This window comes from Colias eurytheme, chromosome 3 (assembly GCF_061535395.1).
Source record: "Colias eurytheme isolate Ceu_HAF_F1 chromosome 3, ilColEury1 Martin Lab GWU primary, whole genome shotgun sequence".
NCBI lineage: Eukaryota > Metazoa > Arthropoda > Insecta > Lepidoptera > Pieridae > Colias > Colias eurytheme.
Window position 1 is genome coordinate 5,454,946 of NC_142982.1, and position 27,129 is coordinate 5,482,074.

Consider the following 27,129-nt stretch of genomic DNA (forward strand, 5'->3'; position numbering starts at 1 on the left):
GTTATTTGACACAATCTTCAGTGATAAATTTCTAAATACAATCTGTTTTTTTTTTTTTGTTTAAACAACACATAAATGTTTAATTAATCCCACAGTTAAGATCATCGTTCACAAAAGCTTTCTCGCGAAATGCAAAGATTTCAAAAACGGCAAAACATGCGTCCCTCGGGCAATTGTCGTCGCAAGATAGTTCGTCTGGCTCACATCACTACGACGACCCACACACAATTAGAGAAGGAAGCAACGAGAACAGTCTGGAACATTCCCACGAAACGCTCGACAATTCTAAAGACAAGACGACATGCCCCGCGGACAAACCCGAAGAACCAGCCAAAGGTATTATCGTTGTTATGAACCATGACTTTTTCAATGTTGCCTTAATCAACTAGCTTGAACTTAACGACTTCGGTGAAAGTTTATAGTACTTCGGTACTATAATCACTCACATAATAGTTGCCGTAACAACTGTTAGATCATGTAATGGATTTCACACTCTAAAGATAAAAATGTTCTTTTGCAGATAAGCAAGATCAATCGATAGTGGATGAATTGAAGAGACAACTTCGAGAGAAAGACTTAGTATTAACAGATATACGGTTAGAAGCTCTTAGTTCGGCGCATCAACTAGAAAGCCTTAAAGATACGGTCATCAAAATGAGGGTATGTATTTCTTATGCAAATATAATAGTAAGTACCTAATTGTTATATAATTTTTAATATATAATACTGTTTCTTTTTTATATCAGAACGAGATGCTCAATTTAAAACAAAACAACGAGCGTCTTCAAAGGCTAGTAACATCAAGATCTTTAGCCGGCAGTCAAAGTTCTTTGGGAACTGGTGGTTCTGCAGTCGAGGATCCTAGAAGGTTTAGTCTTGCTGATCAAGCCACTATGCATCAGGTTAGTTATACGCTACAAAAGGAAGATGGAGCTAATTTAAAATATTATATTAAAATGATAATATAATTACTTAATTGTTAATTTATTATTATAATTATATTTATAATATACATATAATTAAATTAACTAAACCTTATTTTTTATGCAGGCTACGTTAGATATGCATTCACAACCCTTGGACCTCGATTTTAACTGCATGACATCGACTCCCAATAGAGATAAAAAAGGTTCTCCAAAGTCAAGTATGGGGGAACCAATATATGGAAACAATGCCGCGTGCGAATTAAACGAAAATAGCGAAACAATGCTTGGAGCTTTGAATGGCTCTAGTGATATATTTACAAATGGTGATAGAATGAGCGGAGACTACGATATCAACAGCGTTCTCCCGCCGCCGAAAACACGAGAACTAGCGATCGGGGAAAGCTATTCAGATATCGGTAGAACAATAAACTTTCCTTATCAAACACGATTAGATTGAATCGACACCATACTAAATAATGCTTGTTTTCAGGCGTAGCCGACAGCCAAGGAGATACCACCGACGGGAAGAAAATAGCAATAGCGGTTTATTTAGGACAGCCGGAAACATTCCAGAGATATTTCGAAGAAGTTCAAGATACGCTCACAGAATCTGAATGTAGATTTTACGCAAAACAGTCTGCGAGCGCGTACAATAATCACTTCGAGAAACAGTCGAGTTTCGATTCCCCGCGAATGTCACAGAACCACAGTCCAGAAATAGAAACGCAAGACTACCCTCAATCTATCAATAAGTCAAACACTAATAGCCTTAAGAGTAACAAATCGACGCATAGCAATTCCTATAAACACGTGTATAATAGTGATTCGACAATAAACTGCAATGAGTTTACTATAGCGTATACGTATATTTCTGGGAAAACGACATGGCAAAATTTAGATTATATAGTGAGAAAGACATTCAAGGACTATTTGTCGAGGATAGATCCGGGGACGAATCTTGGCCTCAACACGGACTCGATCACGTCGTATCACTTGGGAGAAGCTACTCGAGGTCCCGAGATCGGTTTTCCTGAGTTGCTCCCTTGTGGATACATCATCGGCACTGTGAATACTCTGTACATATGCCTGCAAGGTGTCGGAAGTTTAGCCTTTGATAGCCTTATACCAAAAAATATTGTTTATCGGTGAGTATTCATTTTTATTAATAGGACTTATTTTTATTTAATGGTGTAGAGCTAGAATTTTTATGCCTATAAAAATATGCGTTTCTAATATACATTCATTACAAGCAGGTGTTAATTAATTGAAAATGTATAATGAATGTATAAATCAAATTAAAAATGTTAAATCCGCTGTTTTATGCTCCTAACGCGTTATAATTGAACAGTTCCTCAATCAATCGAACAGATACACCAAAAATAACACTAGGATAACGGCAATTAATTTTCACTTTTACTCCACTTGCGAACAGCTAAAATTTATTAATACACACAACATTTCGAGTTACGAAAAAACTCTAAACATACTCTATCGGTTTTATAAATTCTTTTATCATTGGAAAGTAACATGTTACCGAGTAACATAGGCAATTTTTTTTATCCCGGGACATATTATGACGAAGCACCGGCCCATGATACTGCAGATTTTGCTACACATATGGCTAATTTTTTTTGATATATTGCTTTCAATATATCAAAAAAAATTAGCCATATGTGTCTATCTTTATAGACTTCTAACTATTTGTATTAATATTTATCAGATACGTGTCACTGCTATCGGAGCACCGTCGCGTGATCCTGTGCGGTCCGAGCGGCACGGGCAAGTCGTATCTCGCCGCGAAACTCGCAGAGTTCTACGTGCAGCGCACGCAGCGGAGGGGAAATCCCGCTGAAGCGGTAGCCACTTTCAAGTACGTTGGATTATATAATTGCTTTAGATATTTATAGCGATGTTGTGTAGAGACTTGAGTCCTTGATTTTGAATTGTGTAATACGAATAGATACTACTGTTAATGATTTTATATCTATTGTCTTCATAATGTAAATTGAGTAATGTTTTTACGTTATTGTGTTGGAATAATGTATTTATATTGTTATCCATTGTGCTCTTTTTTATTAATAAATGTAATGTTAGAACCTTGGTATTCAAATGCTATGCAATCTCAAAAATAGCTCTATATAATATTGTCTCTGAAATGTCATTACCTTGTATAAGCCGTGATCGATTATGAGCGAGCGTGAGCCAATGCTGCGTACTGAAACGAGTTTATCTAATATGCCTGCATAATTACTGAGAACTATTTATCTATTAACCGCTATAATTGACTTGGTTTAATTAGGTGAACATGTAAGAAAATATGTTGTTAAAAATAATTATGAATTTCTTTGAATTACACAGGTTAAAAACTGTGTTGCATATATTTTGAAGCGCAGTATGAACCGAACCTTTAGTATTCAATTAAATTAAGAGTATATTCCTTAATATGTTGAACGTGAAAGTTGATTAGGATAGATGAATCCTGGGTCAGATCGAAAGCGATCCTCAGGCTATTGAATTTCAACAAAACGTTTTTCTGGTTTAGATTATAGTTACTATTAGTATGAAGCTTTTTTAACCGCAGCATCCAATTAAGTGTTTTATAGTCATTAATATTGTCATCAGCGTGGACCGCAAATCGTGCAACGAAGTGCGCGCATATCTCGCGAACATAGCGGAGCAGTGCGGCGCGGCGGCGGGCGGCGACGAAGCGGCCTTACCGTCGGTGGTGGTGCTTGATAACTTGCATCATGCCTCTGCGCTGGGTGACGCGTTTGCAGCGCTGCTGCCGCCGGATAACCGCGACATGCCTGTTATTATTGGTGGGTTTGTGACGTCATAATACATCAAATCTCGTCATACTACTTAACATCACATCACGTCACGTCTTATTACAACATATCACACAATGTCATCTGACATAACATCACACTACATCAAAGTATAACATCATCTTACAATATATCACACATTTTATATCACTACATGATTTGTTTTACCTTATTCTCTTAAGTGAAATTCCTTGGTAAAAAGATTTACATGATATTATTTGAATAACACTTACGAGATATTTAATGTAAAAGTATATTATAGGATACAAAAAAGAACTTCCTTCGTAAAACAATTCAATATTACTGATATAATAAAGTGCCTGATATTAAAATAATATCGTATTACAGGCACAATGTCCCAAGCAACGTGCAATACGACGAACCTGCAACTACATCACAACTTCAGATGGCTACTAACTGCGAACCACATGGAACCCGTCAAAGGATTCTTAGCTCGGTAAGTCTTTATGAAACTCTACAAACACATTATTGTACATACATCGGTACACAGCTTACTGAAGTGAAACTTCTTTGGCAAGATTCAAAGATACCAAAATCGTTGCCTTGTTGACGCGACCTTGAAATTTAACTCTCAAGCCTCAACGCGCCTAAAGAAGTTTCAATTCAAAAGTATTTATCATGCTCTCTAAAGCGCGTCACACACGGTGAAGATACTATAATATTTTATGTTAAGATTCTCTAATATAAAATATTACAGTATCATAAGGTATCCGGTATCAGCGTTCTGACCATCATTTTTCTTTTTGTCATTGCGTACTAAGACCCCTGTAGAACCGCCATCCTGTTACAAATGACCCGAAACACTGACACAAAATTTGCAATTCTTTTGGTATATCTTGTCTCATACCACAATATAAAACTAAACACTTGGTTGCAGGTATCTCCGCAGGAAGCTATTCTCTCTAGAACTACGGTTAGGGCGTCGCGAGCCAGCACTAGCAGCAGTACTGGAGTGGCTGCCGGGCGTGTGGGCCGCGCTCAACGCCTTCCTCGAAGCGCACTCGTCCAGTGACGTCACTGTTGGACCGCGGCTCTTCCTCGCCTGTCCCATGGATCTGGAGGCTAGCCAGGTACACACATGAGAGCTGATGAATGAAATTTCATTCTCAAATAAGAAGAGTCAAAATATCAAAGAAGAAGAGTCTTCGGAAATAATGATAAACGATAAAAATAAATCCTAATTCAATATGTCAACCGCTTTCCTTCTAAAATACGTTATAAATAAAGATGTCGTGCTACTCTTTCTTATAAAACTTGAAAAAATAAAACATATTTTTGTATATCTTTACCCCAAGTAACACTTTGTATAATATAACGTTCTCTACGACACAGGCGTAATTAGAGGATGTATCTATAAAACTGTTTAATCAAGTACTAAAATAAACTTGTACACACATTCCCCAAGTAACACCCCATATAATACTAATTTCAACCCACAGGCCTGGTTCGCGGACGTGTGGAACTACAGCATAGTGCCATACGCGTCAGAAGCAGTACGCGAAGGGGTCGCGCTGTACGGGCGGCGGAGACACGCGGCGCTCGACCCGCTACAGCACGTCAAGTCGACCTACCCGTGGCGGGAACCCAACCACTCGCATGTGAGTATTGAATGAATGAATGACTGAATGAAAACCCAACCACTCGCACGTGAGTATTGAATGAATGAATGACTGAATGAAAACCCAACCACTCGCACGTGAGTATTGAATGAATGAATGAATGAAAACCCAACCACTCGCACCGCGCACGTATTATATATTGTAGCGTACTAGATTGAGGTGGTTAGGTGGTTCGACGTGCCATGTAGAACTTGAGTACGATAGAATGGGAAATGTGTGCGAGACTAGAGCGTGTCTTGCGATAGTAAAGCGTGTCATGCGAGATTAGAACGAACCATTTGAAAGAAAACTACTGACATTTGAGCACAGAATACAGAACAACTGCATCATTAAAATTTGAAATAGATTTCATATTGCATTAGATCAATATAACAAATTGCTCATATAAAATAATTAGGAAATAAAGCATTTGTATATTGATATCAAAATAACCTGTTAGTACTTCTACAGTACAGTTTATATATGTACATGTAAATTTTAATTAAATAAACTTTATTGTAGGGACACACATGTACAATTCGCTGATCGAGCTTTTTGTATATGTGTGCGTCCACATTGTTTCCCCGACGCTTTTTAGATTTATTAGAATAATTATTAGTTAGTAGTGCTTAACGGCTAGTTCTAACAACACATATATTGTGAAGAGTAATAAAGTGATTAAAGGAAAGGCATTATTATTTTGGGCAACCTTGGGGCAGAAGCACTACTCAACATTGGTGACCCCGACAAAGAACATCAAGAAATTATAATAGAATAAAATATTATTTTGAAGACGAAGATTTATTAGAAGAATTTAAATTTTAAATATGACGATGCCTACATCAAACCTTGGAGCGATGCCGTCGTCGGAAGTTTTCGCCGTTACAGTTTCGTCCCGGATACCAGATTTTTGGGTGGACCAGCCGCGTGTGTGGTTTTATCGTGTGGAAGCAATTTTGGCCCCGCAGAAATTAGGTGACGAAAGCAAATTCGACTTAGTCATATCTAAGTTACCGAAAGACGTAATAGTACAAATCACAGATTTTTTAGAAAAACCGCCGGACACAGACAAATTCCAAAAATTAAAAAATAAACTTTTAACATTATTCGAGGATTCCAAAAACCGTCAAATAGAAAAACTAATTGGAGAAATGGAATTGGGAGACCAGAAACCCTCCCAACTATTGCACCGGATGCGTGACCTGGCCAGGGACAAAATTCCAGATGATACACTTCGAGTTTTGTGGCAGGGTCATCTGCCACCTACAATTAAGGCCGTCCTAGTGGTCGCTGAAACGAAAGACCTTAACAGCCTAGCAGTGATCGCCGATAACGTCGCAGAAGCCACACGTTCCAATCAGGTGGCGGAAGTGAGACACAGGAGTTCCAGTCACGAAGACGTTGAAGTAGCCACCCTTTCAGCGGAATTGGCGAAAATAAACGTGCGCCTTTCTAACATCGAGCGCTCACGATCACGAGCGATACATCGGCGACCCAGAATATCGTCACGCAATCTTCGAGAGTCGTCAAGGTCATCTTCGAAGCGACGTCGTCCCGGCGGACCCGACTGGTTGTGCAGCTACCACTTCAGGTTCCGGCAGCGCGCTCACAGGTGCATCCAGCCGTGCGCGTGGAAGAGGAGCCCCAGCCCCAGCGCAGCAGCCGCCCAGCCGGAAAACTAGACAGGCAGGTGCAGACTACGGCGGAGGTCTGTACCATCACGCCGTGCAGCCGTCTCATGGTAATAGATTTAAATACTAATTTAAAATTTTTAGTAGATACCGGTGCCAATGTTTCTGTTTTGCCCGTATCTAAAAATCCATTTAAATATCATAAATTATGTCGATCAGATCTTAAATTATACGCTGCTAACGGTACAGAAATTGCAACTTATGGCATTAAATCAATTGTTTTAAACCTTAATTTAAGAAGACCGTACCGTTGGGATTTCATTTTAGCAGACGTCAAACAGCCAATATTGGGAGCTGATTTTTTAACACATCATAAATTATTAGTTGATTTGTATCGAAAAAAGTTAATTGATCAAACTACCGATTTACATGTATTAGCCTCCTTAGTTTCGTGTACGCAACAATCGCTAAATTCTGTGTGCAAAAGTCATCCGTATTACGATTTATTAAATATGTTTCCTGACATTACAAAACCGATGTCGTTTAAAGAAACTACATCGCATAACGTATTACATTATATAGAGACGAGCGGCCCACCTATTCATGCTAGAGCTAGACCGTTACCCCCGGATAGATACAAAAAGGTGAAGGAAGAGTTCAGGGTTATGCAAGAATTAGGTATCTGTAGGCCTTCTAAAAGTGCTTGGGCTAGTCCGCTTCATATTGTAGTTAAAAAGAATGGCGAGTTAAGGCCGTGCGGAGATTATCGACAGCTCAACGCAAAAACAAAGCCCGACAGATATCCAGTTCCGCGATTACACGACTTTACTTTTATATTGGCTAATAAGAAAATATATTCAAAAGTGGACATAAATAGAGCCTATCACTGCATAAAAGTTGCCCCATGCGATATAGAAAAAACTGCTATTATTACTCCTTTCGGACTTTTCGAATTTCCCCGTATGAGTTTTGGCCTAAGGAACGCCGCACAAACGTTTCAACGTTTTATGAACAATACCGTTTTACAAGGTCTCGATTTTTTATTTTGTTATTTAGATGACGTAATAATTGCCAGCGAAAATGAGACTTTACATCAAGAACATTTGAAGTTAGTATTCGAACGTTTCAATACATACGGCATATCTATAAACTTAAGCAAGTGTAGCTTCGGACAGTCGCGTATAGAATTCTTAGGTCACGAAGTGAGCGTAGATGGAATTAAACCGCTCAAAGATAAAGTCGAAGCCATAGTTAATTTTCCTAAACCCGTTACAGTATCGGATTTAAGACGATTTTTAGGAATGATTAATTTTTATAGACCACATTTACCTCATTTAGCGTCACATCAATGCGAACTTAATAAATATTTAGTGAATTCTAAGAAAAATGATAAATCGAAAATTATTTGGAACAATGTTAGTGAAAATGCTTTTGTGCAATGTAAGATAGGTTTACAGAATGCCGTCACATTGTCACATCCCCTTTTAGATGTTCCCTTAGCCTTGATGACCGACGCTTCCAATACCTGTATGGGTGCGGTATTGCAACAGCGATTAAAAGGTAAGTGGATACCCCTAGGATATTTTTCCAAAAAATTTTCGCCTACCGAGCAAAAGTATTCTACTTATGATAGGGAGTTGCTAGCGATTTTTCAAGCTATAAAATATTTTAGGAAATTGTTTGAAGGCCGTCCTTTAACTATATATACAGATCATAAGCCTTTATGTCATGCATTTTCTAAAATAGGTAATGACAGTAAGGAAACGCCTAGAAGGACGCGACAATTACTTTTTATAAGTGAATTTACGGTCGACATACAGCATATTAGCGGTAAAGATAATATTGTAGCCGATACTTTATCGCGCGTAGAAACAATTGTTTGCCCGACTGTACTCGACTTCAACGAACTTGCTGACTCGCAAGCGAAAGACGAGTACTTGATTAATATGACACGAAGTGGGCATAGCGATAACAATGTAAAGTTTAAGAAAATGTATTTACCGACTTGTAAAAAAGGAGTATATTGCGAAGTTTCAAATAATATTATTAGACCTTATTTAACAGAATATTTTAGAAAAATTGCTTTCGATAGTGTTCACAATTTAAGTCATCCCGGTATACGTACGACTCGGAAGATGGTCACTAAACAATTTTTTTGGCCTAGTATGAATAAAGATATAGGGAAATGGACCAAAGCGTGTGTATCATGTCAAAGGTCGAAGATTTCGCGTCACGTTGTTTCGGATATAGGAAAATTCCCGGAAGTTTCGCGATTCGAGCATATCCATGTGGATTTAGTTGGTCCATTGCCGACATCTCCACAGGGATTTAGATATTTATTAACAATTATAGATAGATGTACGCGTTGGCCTGAAGCATTCCCCGTTAAAGAAATTACTGCAGACGTCGTTGCTAAGCATATTTATGAAGGATGGATAGTTAGATATGGTTGTCCCGTCCGTATTACTAGTGATCAAGGACGTCAGTTTGAGTCGAGTCTATTTTTAAAATTAATGTCATTTTTGGGTATTCATAAAATTCGTACTACGCCTTACCATCCACAAAGTAATGGCGCGGTGGAAAGATGGCATAGGTCGTTGAAAGCAGCCCTTATGGCGAGACTGCTTAGTAGTAATAAAACGTGGATAGACGAATTACCCACTGTTATGTTAGGGTTGAGAGCAGCAATACGAACTGATAGTAATGTTAGTGCCGCAGAATTGGCCTTCGGTAAAACTTTACGTTTGCCTGGCGAGTTCTACGATAGTTCTACAAATGACTGTGACGTAAACGATCCTTATAGTTTGGTAGAAAAAATCCGTGAAACAATATCTCAGTATCGCCCGACGAGAGATAAGACGAACGCAAAGAAAATATTCGTTTATTCCGACTTACAAAGTTGTAGTCACGTTTTTGTTAGAGATGATGCAGTTCACAGGTCTCTAAAACCGCCTTATGATGGTCCTTATCTAGTGTTAGAACGTAGTTCTAAAGTTTTTAAAATACAATTTCCGGATAGAGTCGCACGCGTTTCCATTGACAGGTTAAAGCCAGCCTTTATTATAAAAGATGATGTTGATGTGGAAAACAATATTGTTCCACATAACACTTCTTTATCGAAGTCGGTTCAGCATGCGCCACCCATAAGCGTAACTAGGAGCGGTCGCGTAATACGACGACCCGTGCGATTCGCGATATAGAACTTTCACACAGTATTTAGCTATTGTCTTTAGTATTATGTGTATTGTAATTAAATTTATTACACTTGTGTGTTATATACATTTTTTTTTTAGAATGTAAGTTTATATTCGTTTACATGTAGCTTTTGCGTTTTATACAAATTTTTATATTAATTATTTAACATATACAACGTTTTAAAGTAACTTAATTTGTTTTTATCGTTTCATATTGTTAATCATTTCATTTTATGTTTTACGTAAATATGATTAACATTACATTGCATTGTGCATATTTTACATTTTTGTGTGTCTATTGCGAAAGAATGAAGTAATGCGATAGTTTTGTTTTTGCGCATTGAAGATGCCTATTTAGTATTTCCTGTTTTTGTACTAGATTAGTAAGTTATATCGGATTACATAGGTAATAATATGGTCACTCATTTAACATTTTTATTAAACTTTATTTGTGCAAGTATTTAATCACATTCATTTATTAATCAGCTCGCAGTGGGGACAGTTCTATCTTAGCAATTAGTTTATATAATATTTTTTTTGTAACAACATGGGTAACTACGCAACAAAAGAGAAAACGGGAGGAGTTGCAAACGTGCAAATAGAATCCAGGAGTATAGACGATCACGTCAACACCATGGTCATCGTAATGATCATATTGGCTGTGATCGTTACGGTCATAGTTCTATTGGGCCTGCGTGGTTTTTGCCATCGCCGGATCAGGAGTTGGTTACGCCGCGAGGTGGATAAGGCCAACCAAGGACGAGCGTCCGCGACGCTAGGGCAAGCGACCCAGCCTGCGCCGCCCACTGCGGGATACGCGTAAAATAAGTAATATCGTAACGTAGTTGTAACATAAGGATAAATTCGTGTAGTGAATAGTGAGTGTGTGACCATATCGTAATCTATCTACGTAATCCGATCAATTTTAATTAGGCTAAGCCGTTTAGATGTTATATCTTTTAATGATGTAGAATTAAGAAATATTACGATTTCATATGTGTATTCAGTATTGCATTGTTATCTCATTTGTATTTTACGGTAATTTCTGTGTTTGTCTTTGTATTTTTTGGAGTGTATAATTTTTTTTTTTTTTTTTTTGAAAAAGGGGGGGAATAATGTAGGGACACACATGTACAATTCGCTGATCGAGCTTTTTGTATATGTGTGCGTCCACATTGTTTCCCCGACGCTTTTTAGATTTATTAGAATAATTATTAGTTAGTAGTGCTTAACGGCTAGTTCTAACAACACATATATTGTGAAGAGTAATAAAGTGATTAAAGGAAAGGCATTATTATTTTGGGCAACCTTGGGGCAGAAGCACTACTCAACATTTATTTTTATTTGTTACAGACGTTAAGGCCGATAACGGTGGAGGATATGAACATTGAAGAGGGTAGCCAAGACACCAGCGCTAATAACAATCAAGATCCATTGGTAAGCTATTATTAAAATTTTGTTCGGTCTCTACAATAAATTCCTAAGAATTATGGAATTAAAAATCTGGAATTAGCTTTTTGTAATTAATATATTTTTCAATTTATTTAACATTTCATTTTACTATGGAAAATAGGCTTTAATAGTAAATATTTTAGAATAGTTCATAATATGACTATGACTCAAAGCCAGATAAATTCATACATTGTACATATTATATACCTGTTTAAACCCACACGACTTACAAATGTGTATTTAATTTTCCAGTTGAACATGTTAATGCGTCTACAAGAAGCGGCGAACTACAGCGGCAACCAAAGCCAAGACTCGGACAACGCGAGCATGGACTCGAATCTCACGCACGACAGCTCTATGGGCAACGAGCTCTAACTCACTATATCGCCTTATTTTATATTCAACAATAAAAAATAAAGCAATTGGACTAAATATTCCTATTTATTTATTTAGGTGTTCATTCTTGTTAGCCAATGCGTGCAAAGGTGGCACATGTCGACGATATATGACTGTCAGATCTTTATCTGGTTACAAGTTTCTATTTCTTCTTCAGTGTGCAATTGATGTTTAAATAATTCAACCAAAGCTGGGAAATATTGATCTATCGTCTTTTTTTGGATACCCTCATTATTTCTAATAGATTCTTGTCATATAAATATTATTTTCCAGCCTTGGTTACTTGGTATCGTATCGCTTTAATTTTTCTGTTTATATTTAAAATTTTTATTGACAAATATATGCGCTTAAACAACACTTTTTCTCTACATGATTATTTTATGTACTTAACCTCAGAATTATCGAACAATACATAACTAGAATTTTACCTCTAAGATAATTCAAGGAAGAAATAAATCAAGGAAGGATTTAAATTCATTAAAGTTAATTTAGAGATCATTCTTCTTATTATTTCAAGAAGATCCAAATATGTATATTCAAATTACTCACGAGGTTTTGTAAAATAATCAGTTGTAGAAAAGTACGAAAAGAATGTAGTGCATTTATTTTCGAGTGTTAACTATGCGATATACAAAGCCAAATATTTGCCATATATGTAAATTTTTATTTATTTATCTGTTAGCTTTGTATAGTACCTATTATATAAGAATATTGTAATGTTAACAAGTTTATACTCTCAAGAAATCAATATATTTTCAAAGAAAGGATTTGCTCTGCATATTTGTGGACGATAGCAAATACTAAAAGCAAGAGTCGTAGCCTTTCTCTATAATTGTATTTTCGTTGCAACTTTTCATAGTAAATTTTTTAACGCTTTCGTTAAAAAGTTTTAATACGATAGTCTATGAATTCATGAAAAATACTCGACTGCAGTGCCTGGAGCGATATAATTCCATTGTGTAGATACAGACAGCGTTTAACTGTCCCTGTTTGTAATAAAGCATTGGCTTTTACTATTGTTATATTTTTCAAAGTTAGGATATTGACGCGATTACATTACTTCGACGTAATGTGTGTATATTATTATGAAAGTGTAATTTTTATACCATTTTCATATAAAACTCATGTACCTAAAATATTAAGGTGTAAATACGATAAAAATGTTTAATATAATTTTTTTTTCTATGTGATTACACTAACCGCTATTATGCCATATACAGTATAGTATTAATTTTGTATAGAAATGTAACTTATGTTACAGTGTTCGGTATGGATTGACTTGTGTGCATAAAAAACGTGATATCTACAATCTATGCTTTACATAAATTGTGAAAAATAAACTTTGATTATATATATTACATATTTTATTTGAAATCACATTCCAATCTACACTTTCATATCAAAATATCTCAACCTGAGAAAATATCTCTCAAATTAACAATAGTCCAGTCATTTGAGGAGTTGACCTAGGAAAATTGAGATACCCAGTACAAAGAAAAAACTTCTATTTTTAAACTCCTAGTAAGTCAAAAAGATGACATAGCAGTTGTCCCTAAAAAAATACCTATATTCCATTGAAAAGTTACATTTGGGGTTGCATTTTTTAGAGGACGCAATTTTATTTTTTTGGTGTGTGTGAAAAATAGTACTCACTTCAGAGCGCTGTAAAACCTTAGCTATTGACGTAATGAAAAAATGTTGTATATAAAAATTGTTCCTCGAAAAACAATCTACAAAAATGGTCTGATATCATTTCTTCGTAAAATGATAAAAAAAAGTTTTATTGAAAAATATAAAAAGATCTAATTTCTGAACGTTTTCGCTTATAACTTTTTTATTTATAGTTCTACGACAAAAAGTTACTGGACAAAAGTTGTAGAAAATTTAATTTGCAACAAATAATGCTAACAATTTTTTTTATCAGATAAATAGGTAGTTTAAGAGATATATCGTAAAAACAATTTCAACCGCTATTTTCAAGATGGCAGCCGTGGGACAAGGGTGGCAACCCCACAAACTTGGTTTTAGCTACTCACTGACCCCCCCTACACATCAAAAACATAAAATTGCGTCCTCTAAAAATGCAAGGTTAGGCCTAAAAAATGTAACATTTCAATGGAGTAATATTGAATTGATAGATTTAAGAATAATAATTAGACCGCGCCAAGGACCGCGCTCTAGACGCCCTCTATATCGAAAACAGTTCAAGTTATAAAAAAATGTCTGACCTCTGATTTTCAATCTGGCAACCATTCAATTATATGTGAATTTTGAGAATAGTTTAAGGATGCGGAAAAACAAGTTTTCTCTTTGTAAAATATAGGGTATCTCAATTTTCCGAGATTTAGTAATTTTTTTTTTAGTAAAATTAGATTGTTTTCTTCCTTTGTTTACAAATTACCAATTGATCTGCGTCAATTAATCTTCTGCTTGCACATTTAGCACTACCACAGAATACATAATAGTAGCTAAACCATAGAAATCTAAATAACAAGACACTAGAAGTCGTAGGCGTGCGTGACCTTGTCGCCACTCAGGTGATTTGCACATCACCAGTGCATTCGTCACTGTTCAGTTGCTCTGGAGACGTATGAGTTTATACATGGTGTGTTTCAGCAATTCCCATTGCGGAAATTCTTCCACAAGTTGTAATTATACTTATAAAGGAATAATATTTCATCGGAAAATATATTTTTTTAGAAATAATGCCGTTTTTCCTTAAAATTATAGAATATTTACAAGTATTACGAGTGTCACCATAGTAATCGAAATAACAATGAATGACACAGTCGACCATTCTTATTATCACGTTTGTTCGTATTGGAGCAAAAAGTCTCATATACTTAGGGATGTTATTCTAAAATAAACCGTAAATTCGTGCGTTAGGATACATATTCAAAAGCTTAATTTAATAGATAGTTAGTTTTCACTAAAATCAAGCTGTCCAATAAAAGGCATAGTTTACTTGTGTAGTACTGTTTAGCTTTCGGTTTGAATGTGTTGATTTTGGCGACAGCGGTTTTCATACGAATTATGACATTATAGCCCTTCTATGTGTCTTGTTATTTAGATTTCTATGAGCTAAACGCTACAGAACGGACACTCTCCGCCTCCCGCCAAAAGTAAACACTTACCTCACTCCGCACGATCAGTCTCCATATTTTTCTACAGGGACGATACGCAACGAAGATTGACAACATTAATCAAATTGACTTGATATTACAATAGAGTAATTTTATTATTTTGGATTTGTGATTATCGTTTTTCGTAGAAAATGTTTAGATATTGTGCTGTTTACGGATGTATTTCATCAGAAAAACGCGAATTTTTTTTAAGCTAGTCAAAAATGTGCCAACCATAAAGCGTTAACACACACATTTGCAGTCTCTACAGTGTGACTGCAGACTGTCAAAACGATAATTTTGTATGGAGTGTCCGGGGTGTGGCACTACTACAATAATTATAATAGTTTAAAAAAACTAAAAAACACGCTTTTAGTTCGGTTTTCTATAAAACGCGTGTTTTTTATTTTTTTTTAACTATTATTTATTTTATCAAATTAGTGTATTGTCATCGGTCCTAAATAAATCTATAAAGTTTGAACGAAATCTGGCCGTTTAAAGTGGGTCAAAATCGCGCCCAAAGAAGTCGGTTACAAACTTACAAACATACAGGTGAAGCTAATATAAAGCGTGTAAAAAAGGTCACCGACATTCCTTCGAGGAAATCCCAATCCAGATTTTGAAAGTCAATCGATTGAGAACCTCCTTTAATATCGGTTGATAAGGATAGGAATAAGAAAATAGATTTCAAAAATAAAACACATTGAAATCAATTATATACATAAAGCAATAACTTTATTTTAAAAGAACTTAAATTACATGTAAAGACAGTTTTATTGAAATCTACCAGAAACAAATGTGACAATGGAGCAATTTGGACGGAACCAGTTAATGCTTCTAGGACTAGATTATTGACTGAAAATTTAAAGGAACCTCTGTTCAAATTTGCTTCATAAATAAGGCACAACCTTTTGCAAATGATTAAAACAATAAAATACACTTATAATCTAAATCTAAAATAATGTTAAATCCGTTTAAAATAAATGTTTTTTTTAGAACAAACCTGTTTTTAGGAGTATAATAATTAATAACGTAATTACGAAATAAATATTATATACTTTTGTAGATAATAAAATCCAGTTTTAAAAAATTATACTTACAAAAAATTTGACACTTTTTTTTAGACTTGTATCAAAGCCACCAGGAAATTTAAACAAAACCACATTGCCGAATTTAACTAAAACAATTGTTTTAGCTGAGCACACACTAACTTCTCACCAATACTTTTGAAATACTGTTTTTAGTAAAATCATAATAAAACTGATCTAAGTCGTTAGGTAAATATTTAATTATTTACCCTTCCTCTTAGGTGAAAGCCATCATGACATTATAATTTTATACAATATAAAGTGAATTCTTCCCCCATATTTTTTTAACATTATAGATGAATATGATAAACCAAGATCTTAAACGGATTTAACAAAATTGCCGTACAATTAATAAACCTCATTGATGCAATCAATATTGACCATGTTATTAGGATTGCGTTTATAATTAAGTACATTAAATTAATTCTATTAATGAAGCATCTCATTCCTAATTCTAAATGACCGGAACATTTAACCACTATCAATATGGACACAAAATCATCAGGATGATATTTTCATTACTGTTAATGTTATAGTCAAATCCCGAAACACAATCCTTTGCGGAAGGAAGGGTTTATCTAAGGTTTGGCAAAAAACATAGGACAATCCTCGAAATACAATACAAATACACAATTTGACTGAAGTCAGCCGCAGTCTCGGGCGTGGGCGAATGCAGCATAGGCATCGCACGCGCATAACACGCCTCAGCTAGACGATTGACGAAAATTGTTTAGTAATAGGCCAAAATATTACATTTATTTGGGCTTTGACAAAATCATTATGCCAGACCTGAGGTTTGACCAGTCCAACCTAGGAGTGCCCGAGCATCGCGGTTTGACTATAACATATACAATGTAAAATGCAAGAACTATAAATACACTATGTATAGACATATAGTAAATATTAAATAACTACATTGAGTATTTGGATCATAAAGATGTTGTATTACCCAGCACTATGTACACAACACTGACAATTTTGAATATAAATGGATGAGTGAAATGGAATCACATTTATGATTAAAAATTATATAGCATTTAGTGCTATTTTTATATTTTATCACAATTTTTTGTACTATGGGCTATCAAAATAACATGTGTATATTTTATATGGTGTACAATGTGCAGGTAGCATCCAATTACATTAATTTTTAATCCAATCATAACTTATAAATTACATTATTTACATGGAAAGCATTTTAAAATTAATTCACCAGTTCAATGGATCAACATGAACACCTCTAAAAATTGTCATGTTCCTAAATTAATGATAATTTCTTTTCTAATAATAGTTTCATCAGCTTGCATACTTATCTGTAAATATTTCTAAATGCAAAAAATTGAACATAACATTCAAATTCCTCACTACATATTAATAAATATATTTCCTGCAATACATCATAGGAAATACTAAAATCTAACTATGTATTTCATAAAGATTAAAACTTATTATTGGAAATGTATAAAATGCTTTGCTTGTTTTATTTCTATTATAAATATGTTAAAATTATTTTTGCCATCAAAAATGTTTAAAATATGAGCATTTTGTAATAGTTACCTAAACTGAATTTTTACATTGATAAATCACTTTTAAGGAACATTCACACTTAAAGGAACATTCATATGCTGTAAACCCAAGAACAATACTTAGTAGTGTAATATTATTGAAACCTTCAGGACATCTTATCCACTTTCCTAATCACTATGAAAATCAAGACTTAAATTTGATATAGATGGTATGGGAGATTCAGAAAAATCACCAGAGTCGTTACTGGACTTCAAGCTGTTATTATCTGGGCTCTTAGTCTTCTCAGCATTGCTATTACCTTTATTTTTTAAATTATTTCTACTCTGCCCACTAAAACTTTTCTCGCTGACCAAGTCTGTTACATCTGATATAGAAATGGAACTCTGTGAGCGAGGTGATGAATGTTTATCGCATTGAGAGCTTGTACTTACTCTTTTTTTATCTTTCATATTTTGTTCAGTAGTTCCAGATAGTAGAGGTGAGGAGAAATCATAACTATATTCAGGTGTGTCATATTTGAGTGAATGATCTGGTGATTTTTTTGTACCAGCTCCATCTTTACACACACTAACTTCACGCTTCAAAGATTCAGATGACGCGCTACTCAAAGTTTGAACTGACTCTATTTGAGATCCATGAGATGTGTTAGACTGACGTCCTGTACTCACCTTTGAATCAGCATGTGGAATACCTGTTGTATTCAGCAGCTTTTCATCTTGTGAGTTAAATGGCTTCAATTCAACATAAGAAGTAGATTCGCTGCTAGTGTTCACTTTCAAATCATGTTTTTCAGTTGGAGTTTTGTTTTGTTCATTGTTACTTATATTTCCTGATAATAAACTTGCAGAAATCTTTTGTGCTACAGCCTTGTTATTATCGATATCACTTAAAACTATGTGTTGATTAGGAACATATTCTGAGCTATTCTTGTTTCCAGTTGAGTCGCTAGAGGTGTCTGTATCAGAGTTGTCCAAGTTCAATCTTAAGTCCAGCCGATGTTTCTCATCAGAAGAATTACCAGATTGAGATTGACTCGTAGAGGAACTAGTTTCTTGATTGACAATATACGTCGAATGATCCGCATGATCACAACTCTCACGTGAACTTTCATGCTTCAAATCATTATGCGACTTTAAAAAATACCGCAGAATCGTTACGAGAATGGGCTCCTTTTCCTTGTTCGTTTGATTTATTTGAAGCATTTCGTTTATACTTCGCTCACCTCTGTATGTGTATTCTTTTCCTTGTCGTGTTTCTGACATGTAAACAAACAAGGTATTTTTTAAATTACAAAACTCCAAAAACTCATGTATTATTGACAATGATAGAACTCCTTCTGGCAGTTTTAAAATGTTATCCAAACACTCATTTTGTTTTATATTCTCGCAGTCATCCTCGAATGCTAAAAAGATATTAGCGCGTAACAACGCGCGTATTTTAGCAAGGGATCCATTCTTCTCTAATGATTCAATAACTAAGTCTCTTAGTTCGGTATCTTCTGGCTGTGCCATTGCATATAAAACCAAATTCTTTTCGATTCAAATAAATAATATGATCTAAGACCTGGATTTTATTTATTTTAATGTTTTGTATTTTTTATTTTTCACCAGAGTCAAGGTATACAGACATGACAATGACATTGACAACATACCTCGCCAATCGCTACGGATACTGATGTTTTGGTGTATCCCGAAAATTATAGACTAAAAAACACAGCTAAAAAATAATAATTTATACCAGTTAATTAGTAAAAAGATACGAATGAAAATTATAATTTTTATTCTGATTTATTACCTTCATGACAATAGCGTTTTATAATTGTATTACGTTTATTTTTGAACACGTATGTATTATGTACCTATTACGTTGATTAAAAAAAAAATACTTATTAAATAAATTCTATTAGGTCTGCATGCTTTTGTTATTCTTATATTAAGTATACGCAATCACTGCTTAGATCATAATCATAAAATTAAAGCACTCAAAAACGTACTTACTAAGTTTTTTATATTCCAAACAATAATATTTTTTTATTTATAACTACTCTACAAAGACTCTACTCTACACGTGAATAAAATTATTTTTTGTTCGATAATTTATCTAATATCAACACAGGAAAAAGATTAAAATAAGTATAATAATATTATGTTATGATGATAATAATATTATTATGGATGATTGTGATTACTAGTTATTTTAAACATATATTTTGATAGATATTATAAAATAGAGGCAATAATATTGTAAGCAAAACTATTACGCTGATGTATTATTGAAATAAAAATGTGCTGTATAAATAAAAAATCGATAACTACTCCATAATAATATTATATTTTGTCGCGCAATGGTTAGCATAATTAACCACTCGGTAGGTTGGTAACCACGGGCATTTTCCCCGCGTTTAAAATAATTTTCGTAGCTACTATACATTTTAGTCGTAGGTCTTTGGGAACGTGCTCGATTACAAGGGGTTGAAGGCTTGCGCCGGGAAAATGTAGAAAATTCAGTCAGTCGGATCGGGCACGCGCGGGAGGTCGGTGCATTGCTCCGCCCGCCCATAAAATGATACTGTAGTGAAAGTTTTAGATCATTATATATAGTAAATATAGCTATTAAAGTCTCGAAAATGTCCAAATGTAAAAAAACACTAAATATAAAATGAAACTGAGAAAAATACCGTGTATTGGGCATGCAAGTGATAAAATACTAGTGGCGGGAAACCGTTTTGATATCGCCTGACGTGTTGTGTCCTATGTGTACATAGAGCGAGTAGAGCCGTCTGCCCTAGAGGGCGGCCGACATGCTGGATTCGTCGTGAATCGATATTTTTGGAACGTTATAGAGCTAAAATAATGAGGTTGAGAATTTAATACAGGTATGAATGTATTTTATATTCGGTAATACTACGATTACAGTAAATCATATCTCGTAGGTTAATTTTTGTCTAATGTCGTCAAAACCATACATTGGGCGCCAAAGTAGGTACCTATGTGCTAGGTAAAAAAAAAACAACACGCTATTAATAACATAAATAACATACTTAACTAATGGAGAAGAAAATTAATGAATTTCTTGTTTTTAGAATCGACATAACATTATACCTACTTAGTCCATAGAGCAACCAGCTCATAGCCATCATAAAATAATTTAACAATATTTTAATTGTATTGAGAAACCTTGTTTTCATGTATTGAAGCTTTTGTATAAAAGCTCAATAAATGAGCATTCATTTATGAATTTCAAAACGATTACGTATAACCTACAAAAAATCTAAAGTAGATTGACTTAAACGCATTAATAAATATTATTCTACACAAGCGTAATTTCAATGATGTAAATTAAAAATAGTAGTATAGCTTTAAAGTAAAAAGTCAGAGATTTAGAAAATTTTAACAAAATCCCAAAATAATATAAAATTAAAATAATAAAATATTATTTTATTATTATATTATTCTCAGAAAATAATAAAATATTATTTTCTCATCAAATAATATAAAAAAAAATATTGTCATTTCGTCGATATAGAGTCAATTCTACCGCAAGTAGAGAAAATTGCTGCAGGGCGTAATGATGAATGAAATATACCCAAGTATTTTTGAAATAGGTAATTCTATAATAATATGGATAGGCATTTGTATCAACAAGAATATATGAATATATTATTTTTCAGGTTCTATAGAATCTAATAATGATTTTTTCAGGAATACCTATGATAATGTACATAAAAAGGTAGAGCTCGTAGAGATTTGAAATAGAAGAAGTTATCGAACTAACAGTTGGTTACTTTTATGATCGAAATCGAAATTCATATTTGAAGTTATCTGTTATTTATTTATTATTAGTTAAATGTTATCAATTATATGTTTTAAAGTTTGAATTGACCATTTATTTTATTTAAGTACACTGTTTTTCTTCTTCACTTTTTTCACCGAATATTTTGTCTGACGTGCATAAACATAACATTCCTACATCACAGTCCATCACACAGATCCTCTACAAATTAAACTTACAAAATTATAATTAACAAATGAGTATTACTTGGCATTTTTCATAACTTGAAGAATATATATTTTTTTGAGAGATAAAACAAAAATGTATTAAGTGTGTAAGAGGGATAGGTACCTACCTAAATATAAACACAATTATTAATTAACTCATGTAATGCAATATTACGAGGTCAGTTTTGGGTACCTACCTATTTTTACTAGTTAGATGACCTGCGTCTCTTATTTAAATCATATTTTATTATTAAATACAATTGCGTGAGGGAAAACAATAATCTTATAATTAGTTTGGAAAATTATCGTTTCCAAACACAATGTAAATACGTGTAAGTTTCAGGGTTTCCCAGCGGAAGGGCGTTATTCTTGGGGACAATCAATAGGTACGGACGTCTGCATATTTAAATTTATGACGAGGTGAACTATTAACTTTGCTTTTTGTCATTTAATCAGATTGTTTTAATGAGAGTAGGTACCTACAAACAAATAGAATATATTTTAAAACAATATACTTTAATGATGAATTTTGTAGATAGCTTTGTACCTTCTTCTTCTTCTTATCAGCCGTGGGACGTCCACTGCTGGACAAAGGCCTCCCTCAAAGCTTTGTACCTATACGTACCTAATTGGATAATGTTCCAAGCAATTTTTCATTTGAAAATTAAACATCCAGCAGACTTAGGTATTTTACTACCTATTTCAATTTATGCGTTTCGCATTCATTATTTCTTAATGACCTATAATTGCGATATTTCAATAAGTATTATAACTATTTTGACAAACAAGAGGGGAAAAAAATTTGATGGTACTGTTGCCAGCATATTTCGAATCGTTTAGATCCCATTTCCTCAAATATAAGACGCAATATTACCATATCTATTACCTACATAACTACGCTAAGATATTCTAATGGAGCGAATTTAGGTAGCTTTGAGGGATTGTCCAGTGAATGTATGAATAAATGATACGAGAACGACGGCAAGTTTCTTGAGCACTTATTTTTCCACTCAGCTTCTCGTTCGCGACGTGATTCGCTAAGTCACGTATGAACTGAAAAATGTTACGGCCCTAGTTCCTTCGATGTATTGAATACTAATATGGGCCTACGTCAAATATTTAGCAATGCGTAACATTAACATGGACTTCGTTGAAACAAGACCACCACCGTAACCGACGCCTATGTGGCTAATGGCAATGTAGGTATGATTTTAGTACCTACATATCAGTAGGTACCTACGGTGTTCACTTACTCGTCGGGAAATAAGAGCCGTGAGAAGAGTAGCGCAATTACTGTACCAGGATGCTTCACAGATAATTATTACACAATAATAATGATTAAATTATATTTTCACCTTGTATATTGCAGCTCTCTGTAACAAAACAACAATATTCTGACTTTAATTTACGTTGAGTAATGAAATTGATAAAGCAATATGCGGGAAATAATTCCTTTCACCTTTGTAACAATTATTTTATTCTAATATCTGTGAGAAAGTAAGTATAGTCACACAATATGTAAAAGGACAAGGAACTTGCCATTTGGTCTGATTGGAATTGCCAGTGTTCAATGTTCATTGAGGCAACAATAATTTATTGAGATCGATTCCGTCACTGCGAGTTTCGAGACGGCCATTCAGATGCAGAATAATTAAACCTGAAGACCTCTTCATATTCAAGTGCAAACCCTTCCCAATTATCTATTAAGTATTATACTTGATCTCTAATGAATTTCATTACAATTGATTAAAAATCTTAATTAAAGAATTTAAAGTAAACTTCTCAATACAGTCTACTTGAAAAAAAGCTCATTTATTGATGTGTATAACATAATCAATTATATCCTAATACATATATTCTAAACCCTTTTGTTTACATCCTTTACGTATGCATATTTCTTTTTCTAATTCTGACATACAGTAACAAAAAGCGATGCCGATTGCAATTTAAGTTTAGGAATTTGAAGCTTGCAATATGATGGCTGTCTCCCAGAATAAAACTCTCAGTTCCTCAAAAATTATTGAGTGAACTTCTATTAAAATCCAAGTCGTTGAAGTTGCTATGGATGATCAAACATTTTTAATAAAAACTTCAAAGCGGGAGGAGTTGGTTAATCCTTATTCACAAGATGTTGGGCGACAACTTTCCGTAAATCATATGAGATATACAGAGGGGCTTTTGAGCATGTTTGAATTGATCAATTTTAAGCTCAGTATTAATTATAAGCATATACATTCACTGACCAAGCTACTATAATAAGATAAAGTTTTCAATCGAATTCAGCAGTAATTAAGATATTTCCCATTTATCGAAGTTAAACGAGTTTGTTGAAGTTTTTGCAATGTTTAGCAAGGAGGCGGCACGTTCGTTATTTGACTCTACGTTTTAATTGAAATGTCACGAACTTTTACTAAATATATTCAAAATAAGTAGGAACTACCCATGAGTTGCTTACAGAAACAAGGAAAGTTAAAATTAAATTTAAATGAAATTAGTTTCTAAGGAAATTTTGTTAATGAAAGCTAAAGATAGCTTTTCTTCTATTAAAGTATCAAATCCATGATTCAATTTAAACATGCTGGGCTTTTATAAAGATAATTATGAAGCAAAATGATTTTTCCAAATAGCAGTTAATTAGACCTTAAATATTAGACAGCTCCAGTTAGAGGAGTATTGTTAGACGATAAATAATGTTGCCTATGTACCTTTTTATATAATTTGTAAACTTATATGTCACTTTCACTCCCAATTTAAATAAAAGCATCGTGCGGATTATTTCTAATTCACAATTACTTCCATGTTTGTTTCTGCAGAATCCGAATTTTCTATCCAAATTTATTTTCTTGGCAAGCTAGCGTCTCTAGATATTCACAAAGTGCCAGATGCTTTGCAGTAGGTATATGCAAAATAATAAATCACATATAAACTTTGCAGACATCACTCTATTTCACAGGTATAATATGAATCACGTGTATATCCAAAATACATTATATCTATTATCAGGGATAAAACAGACAGAAGCGAAGTTTTCGCTATGAGAAAATGCGTGATTTACGTAGGTGTTTAAATTTATATTCGCCATATTACACTTGCAAATTATTTTATCTAAATATAGTCACTAGTAGTTACTTGAATCTTTATGACTTGTTCTAATTATGACTTGTTTAAGACTATTGATTGAAATTTGAAGGTATTATACCTTCAAATTAGAGATAGGTTCCTTTTGTGAATATAATACAACAAAATTTTCAGTCATAGCTCCTAACACTACATTCGAATAAAATTACATATTATGGATCGGTAATACGCTTGCATTATTTAGGTAACCTATTTATTATGTTTTGCCACCTTCTGATATAAATAATTGAACTAGTTGTTAACTCATACTCTCAAGAAAGTACCACCCTCTACGTAGGGGAAGGTTGTTGGTAAAATAAATAGCTTTTTAACGTGATTTTATTTCTCTTGTGTGTTCAACACTATTATGGTTGCTCTGCGGAGACGAACCTAATTGAATTTTATCCAAGAACTTGTGTTTCATACGTACTTTATCAGGAATGGATAGTACTCTTTCAGAATTAATCTTTTAAGTACTACTTAGTAACATATTACTTTGATCCTAAACATGTAGTTTCTGAGATATTTAAAATTTACGTCTTGATTTTTCATGGTGGGATGAAATATGTTTTTGAAATGATAAAAAGATTTTTCGACCTTAGAATTAGAAATTATGTAATATTTGTTCAGAACACAACAAATTTAAAAAAGTTCATATAAATAAATTGAGTTCATGCTGTTTCTCAAGTATAGGGCAAGGAATTTACTCGTTGAAAGACAATTTTCTACGTGCAATCGTAAACCAAAATAAATCAGTAAAAGCTTCTCGCAAAACTCACTTTGTATTTTCTTAAAAGTTTTTCAATTAAAACGAGTTCTCGATCACTTTGGAATTTCGCAGCCATTTTTCATCATTTTTCCTCTTATGAAAACGAATGTGCAGAAATTGGTTTCCTTAAAGATATATTACTTATATTAACTACAACTTTTCCCCCGTTTGAGCTTTTAATTAGATTGTGTAAGTAGCTCACACTTAATTTAATTGCATTAATTATAAATTCTGTATTAGTTATTATATTTTTATATACCTACTATATAACTAATACTATAAACATCTTGTAAATATAGTGTGTTAGTAGTCAGTACTTATAATTAGTTCAGGCATTTTAAAATATTTTGTTAAAATTTACACCTATAGTAACTATGTCCTATATCTCTATTCTAATGAGGTAAAAACTAAAAGGCACTTTTGATTGAGATTTATTAACGAAGCCCAACTAATGATCTGTTGGTTTATCACTAAATCGATGTAAAACTCACAAATTTACCTCTTTTATTAACGGAGTTTATTACTTAGGCCCATAGAAATTAGTTTCTAAATAAATTAGTTTCTAAAACTATAGTGCTCGAATATACTCGAGCAGATGTAAATATGTTGGAATTTTTTAATATAAGTATCTCTAATAAATCAATAAAAAATTTTGCAATATGAAATCCGCATGCATTTATATAAAAAGAAACTGGAAATAAAATACATATCTATCTATATGTAGCATACATATATTATTCACTAACAGTAGTCAATTTGAGATTTTATCACACCCTTATGTGAACCCATCGACACCCATTCAATGAAGTATTTTCCATACAATATCTTACATTGTGATCGATCCTTATCTAACATCTAAGGGGCACAATGAACTTCCATTTAACTTAATTTTTAGGTTGTTGTTGCTAGATAGAAAAAAGGAGTAAGTTATCTTTTATTATGTTAGAATACTCATAATTTATTTTTACAGTATTTTAAATAGTAGCAGTTTTTCGAAATTGACTCTGCTACTATTTACTCTTCTACTTTTCTCTGTGACTGTATAAAAGCAATTACGGTTTTAGACTACAGGCCCGTGTTGAAAAAATTATGGGTCATTTGACCCACCAGGTGACCTATCTAGAATGATATCACTACATAGTATAAAACAAAGTCGCTTTCCCTGTCCCTATGTCCCTATGTCCCTTTGTACGCTTAAATCTTTGAAACTACGCAACGGATTTTGATACGGTTTTTTTTAATAAATAGAGTGATTCAAGAGGAAGGTTTATATGTATAATAACACCCATTAAATAGTGGAGAAGTACTGTTATTTTTGAGGTTTCTAATGTGATGTCGTAAAAAATTACATTTTTTCCGCTTACATTGCAAACGCAGGCTGAACCCTACGAGTTTTATCAAAATAATGTACTAAGTATTATACACATTGAAAAGGTCTACAGAAAAGTCCGCGATGGTATAT

General features: G+C 33.7%; 4 protein-coding genes across 9 annotated transcripts in view; 3 read left to right on the forward strand and 1 right to left on the reverse strand.

The window, feature by feature from the left end:
* The window catches only part of LOC149909569 (protein neuron navigator-like), a 76,515-nt gene extending 63,111 nt beyond the window's left edge, over positions 1 to 13,404 (forward strand). For all 6 annotated transcript variants that reach the window (XM_090119607.1, XM_090119608.1, XM_090119603.1 and 3 more), the window contains 12 exons: positions 96 to 336; positions 521 to 660; positions 747 to 902; positions 1,051 to 1,342; positions 1,417 to 2,071; positions 2,647 to 2,796; positions 3,549 to 3,745; positions 4,103 to 4,211; positions 4,653 to 4,845; positions 5,215 to 5,373; positions 11,552 to 11,635; positions 11,903 to 13,404. In XM_090119607.1, the coding sequence (XP_089975733.1) occupies positions 96 to 336; positions 521 to 660; positions 747 to 902; positions 1,051 to 1,342; positions 1,417 to 2,071; positions 2,647 to 2,796; positions 3,549 to 3,745; positions 4,103 to 4,211; positions 4,653 to 4,845; positions 5,215 to 5,373; positions 11,552 to 11,635; positions 11,903 to 12,025 (2,499 nt within the window). In that variant the 3' untranslated portion in view covers positions 12,026 to 13,404. The remainder of the gene's footprint in view (positions 1 to 95; positions 337 to 520; positions 661 to 746; positions 903 to 1,050; positions 1,343 to 1,416; positions 2,072 to 2,646; positions 2,797 to 3,548; positions 3,746 to 4,102; positions 4,212 to 4,652; positions 4,846 to 5,214; positions 5,374 to 11,551; positions 11,636 to 11,902) is intronic.
* Positions 5,964 to 7,127, forward strand: LOC149909570 (uncharacterized). The gene has a single exon (XM_090119601.1). It carries the CDS (start codon positions 6,201 to 6,203, stop codon positions 7,053 to 7,055), a length of 855 nt encoding a protein of 284 aa, XP_089975727.1. The 5' UTR covers positions 5,964 to 6,200; the 3' UTR covers positions 7,056 to 7,127.
* A 2,486-nt stretch (positions 13,405 to 15,890) lies between the features above and the next one.
* On the reverse strand, positions 15,891 to 19,411 carry LOC149909571 (uncharacterized). The gene has a single exon (XM_090119609.1). It carries the CDS (start codon positions 19,292 to 19,294, stop codon positions 17,951 to 17,953), a length of 1,344 nt encoding a protein of 447 aa, XP_089975735.1. The 5' UTR covers positions 19,295 to 19,411; the 3' UTR covers positions 15,891 to 17,950.
* A 915-nt stretch (positions 19,412 to 20,326) lies between these two features.
* Positions 20,327 to 27,129, forward strand: part of GABA-B-R1 (gamma-aminobutyric acid type B receptor subunit 1) — a 95,164-nt gene continuing 88,361 nt past the window's right edge. The window contains exon 1 of the mRNA XM_090119610.1: positions 20,327 to 20,658. The gene's annotated coding sequence lies outside the window, so the exon portion shown is untranslated. The remainder of the gene's footprint in view (positions 20,659 to 27,129) is intronic.

Coding starts and splice junctions, on each gene's coding strand:
- LOC149909571 (XM_090119609.1), bottom strand. CDS start 19,294: ATGGCACAGCCAGAAGATACCGAACTAAGAGACTTAGTTATTGAATCA.
- LOC149909570 (XM_090119601.1), top strand. CDS start 6,201: ATGACGATGCCTACATCAAACCTTGGAGCGATGCCGTCGTCGGAAGTT.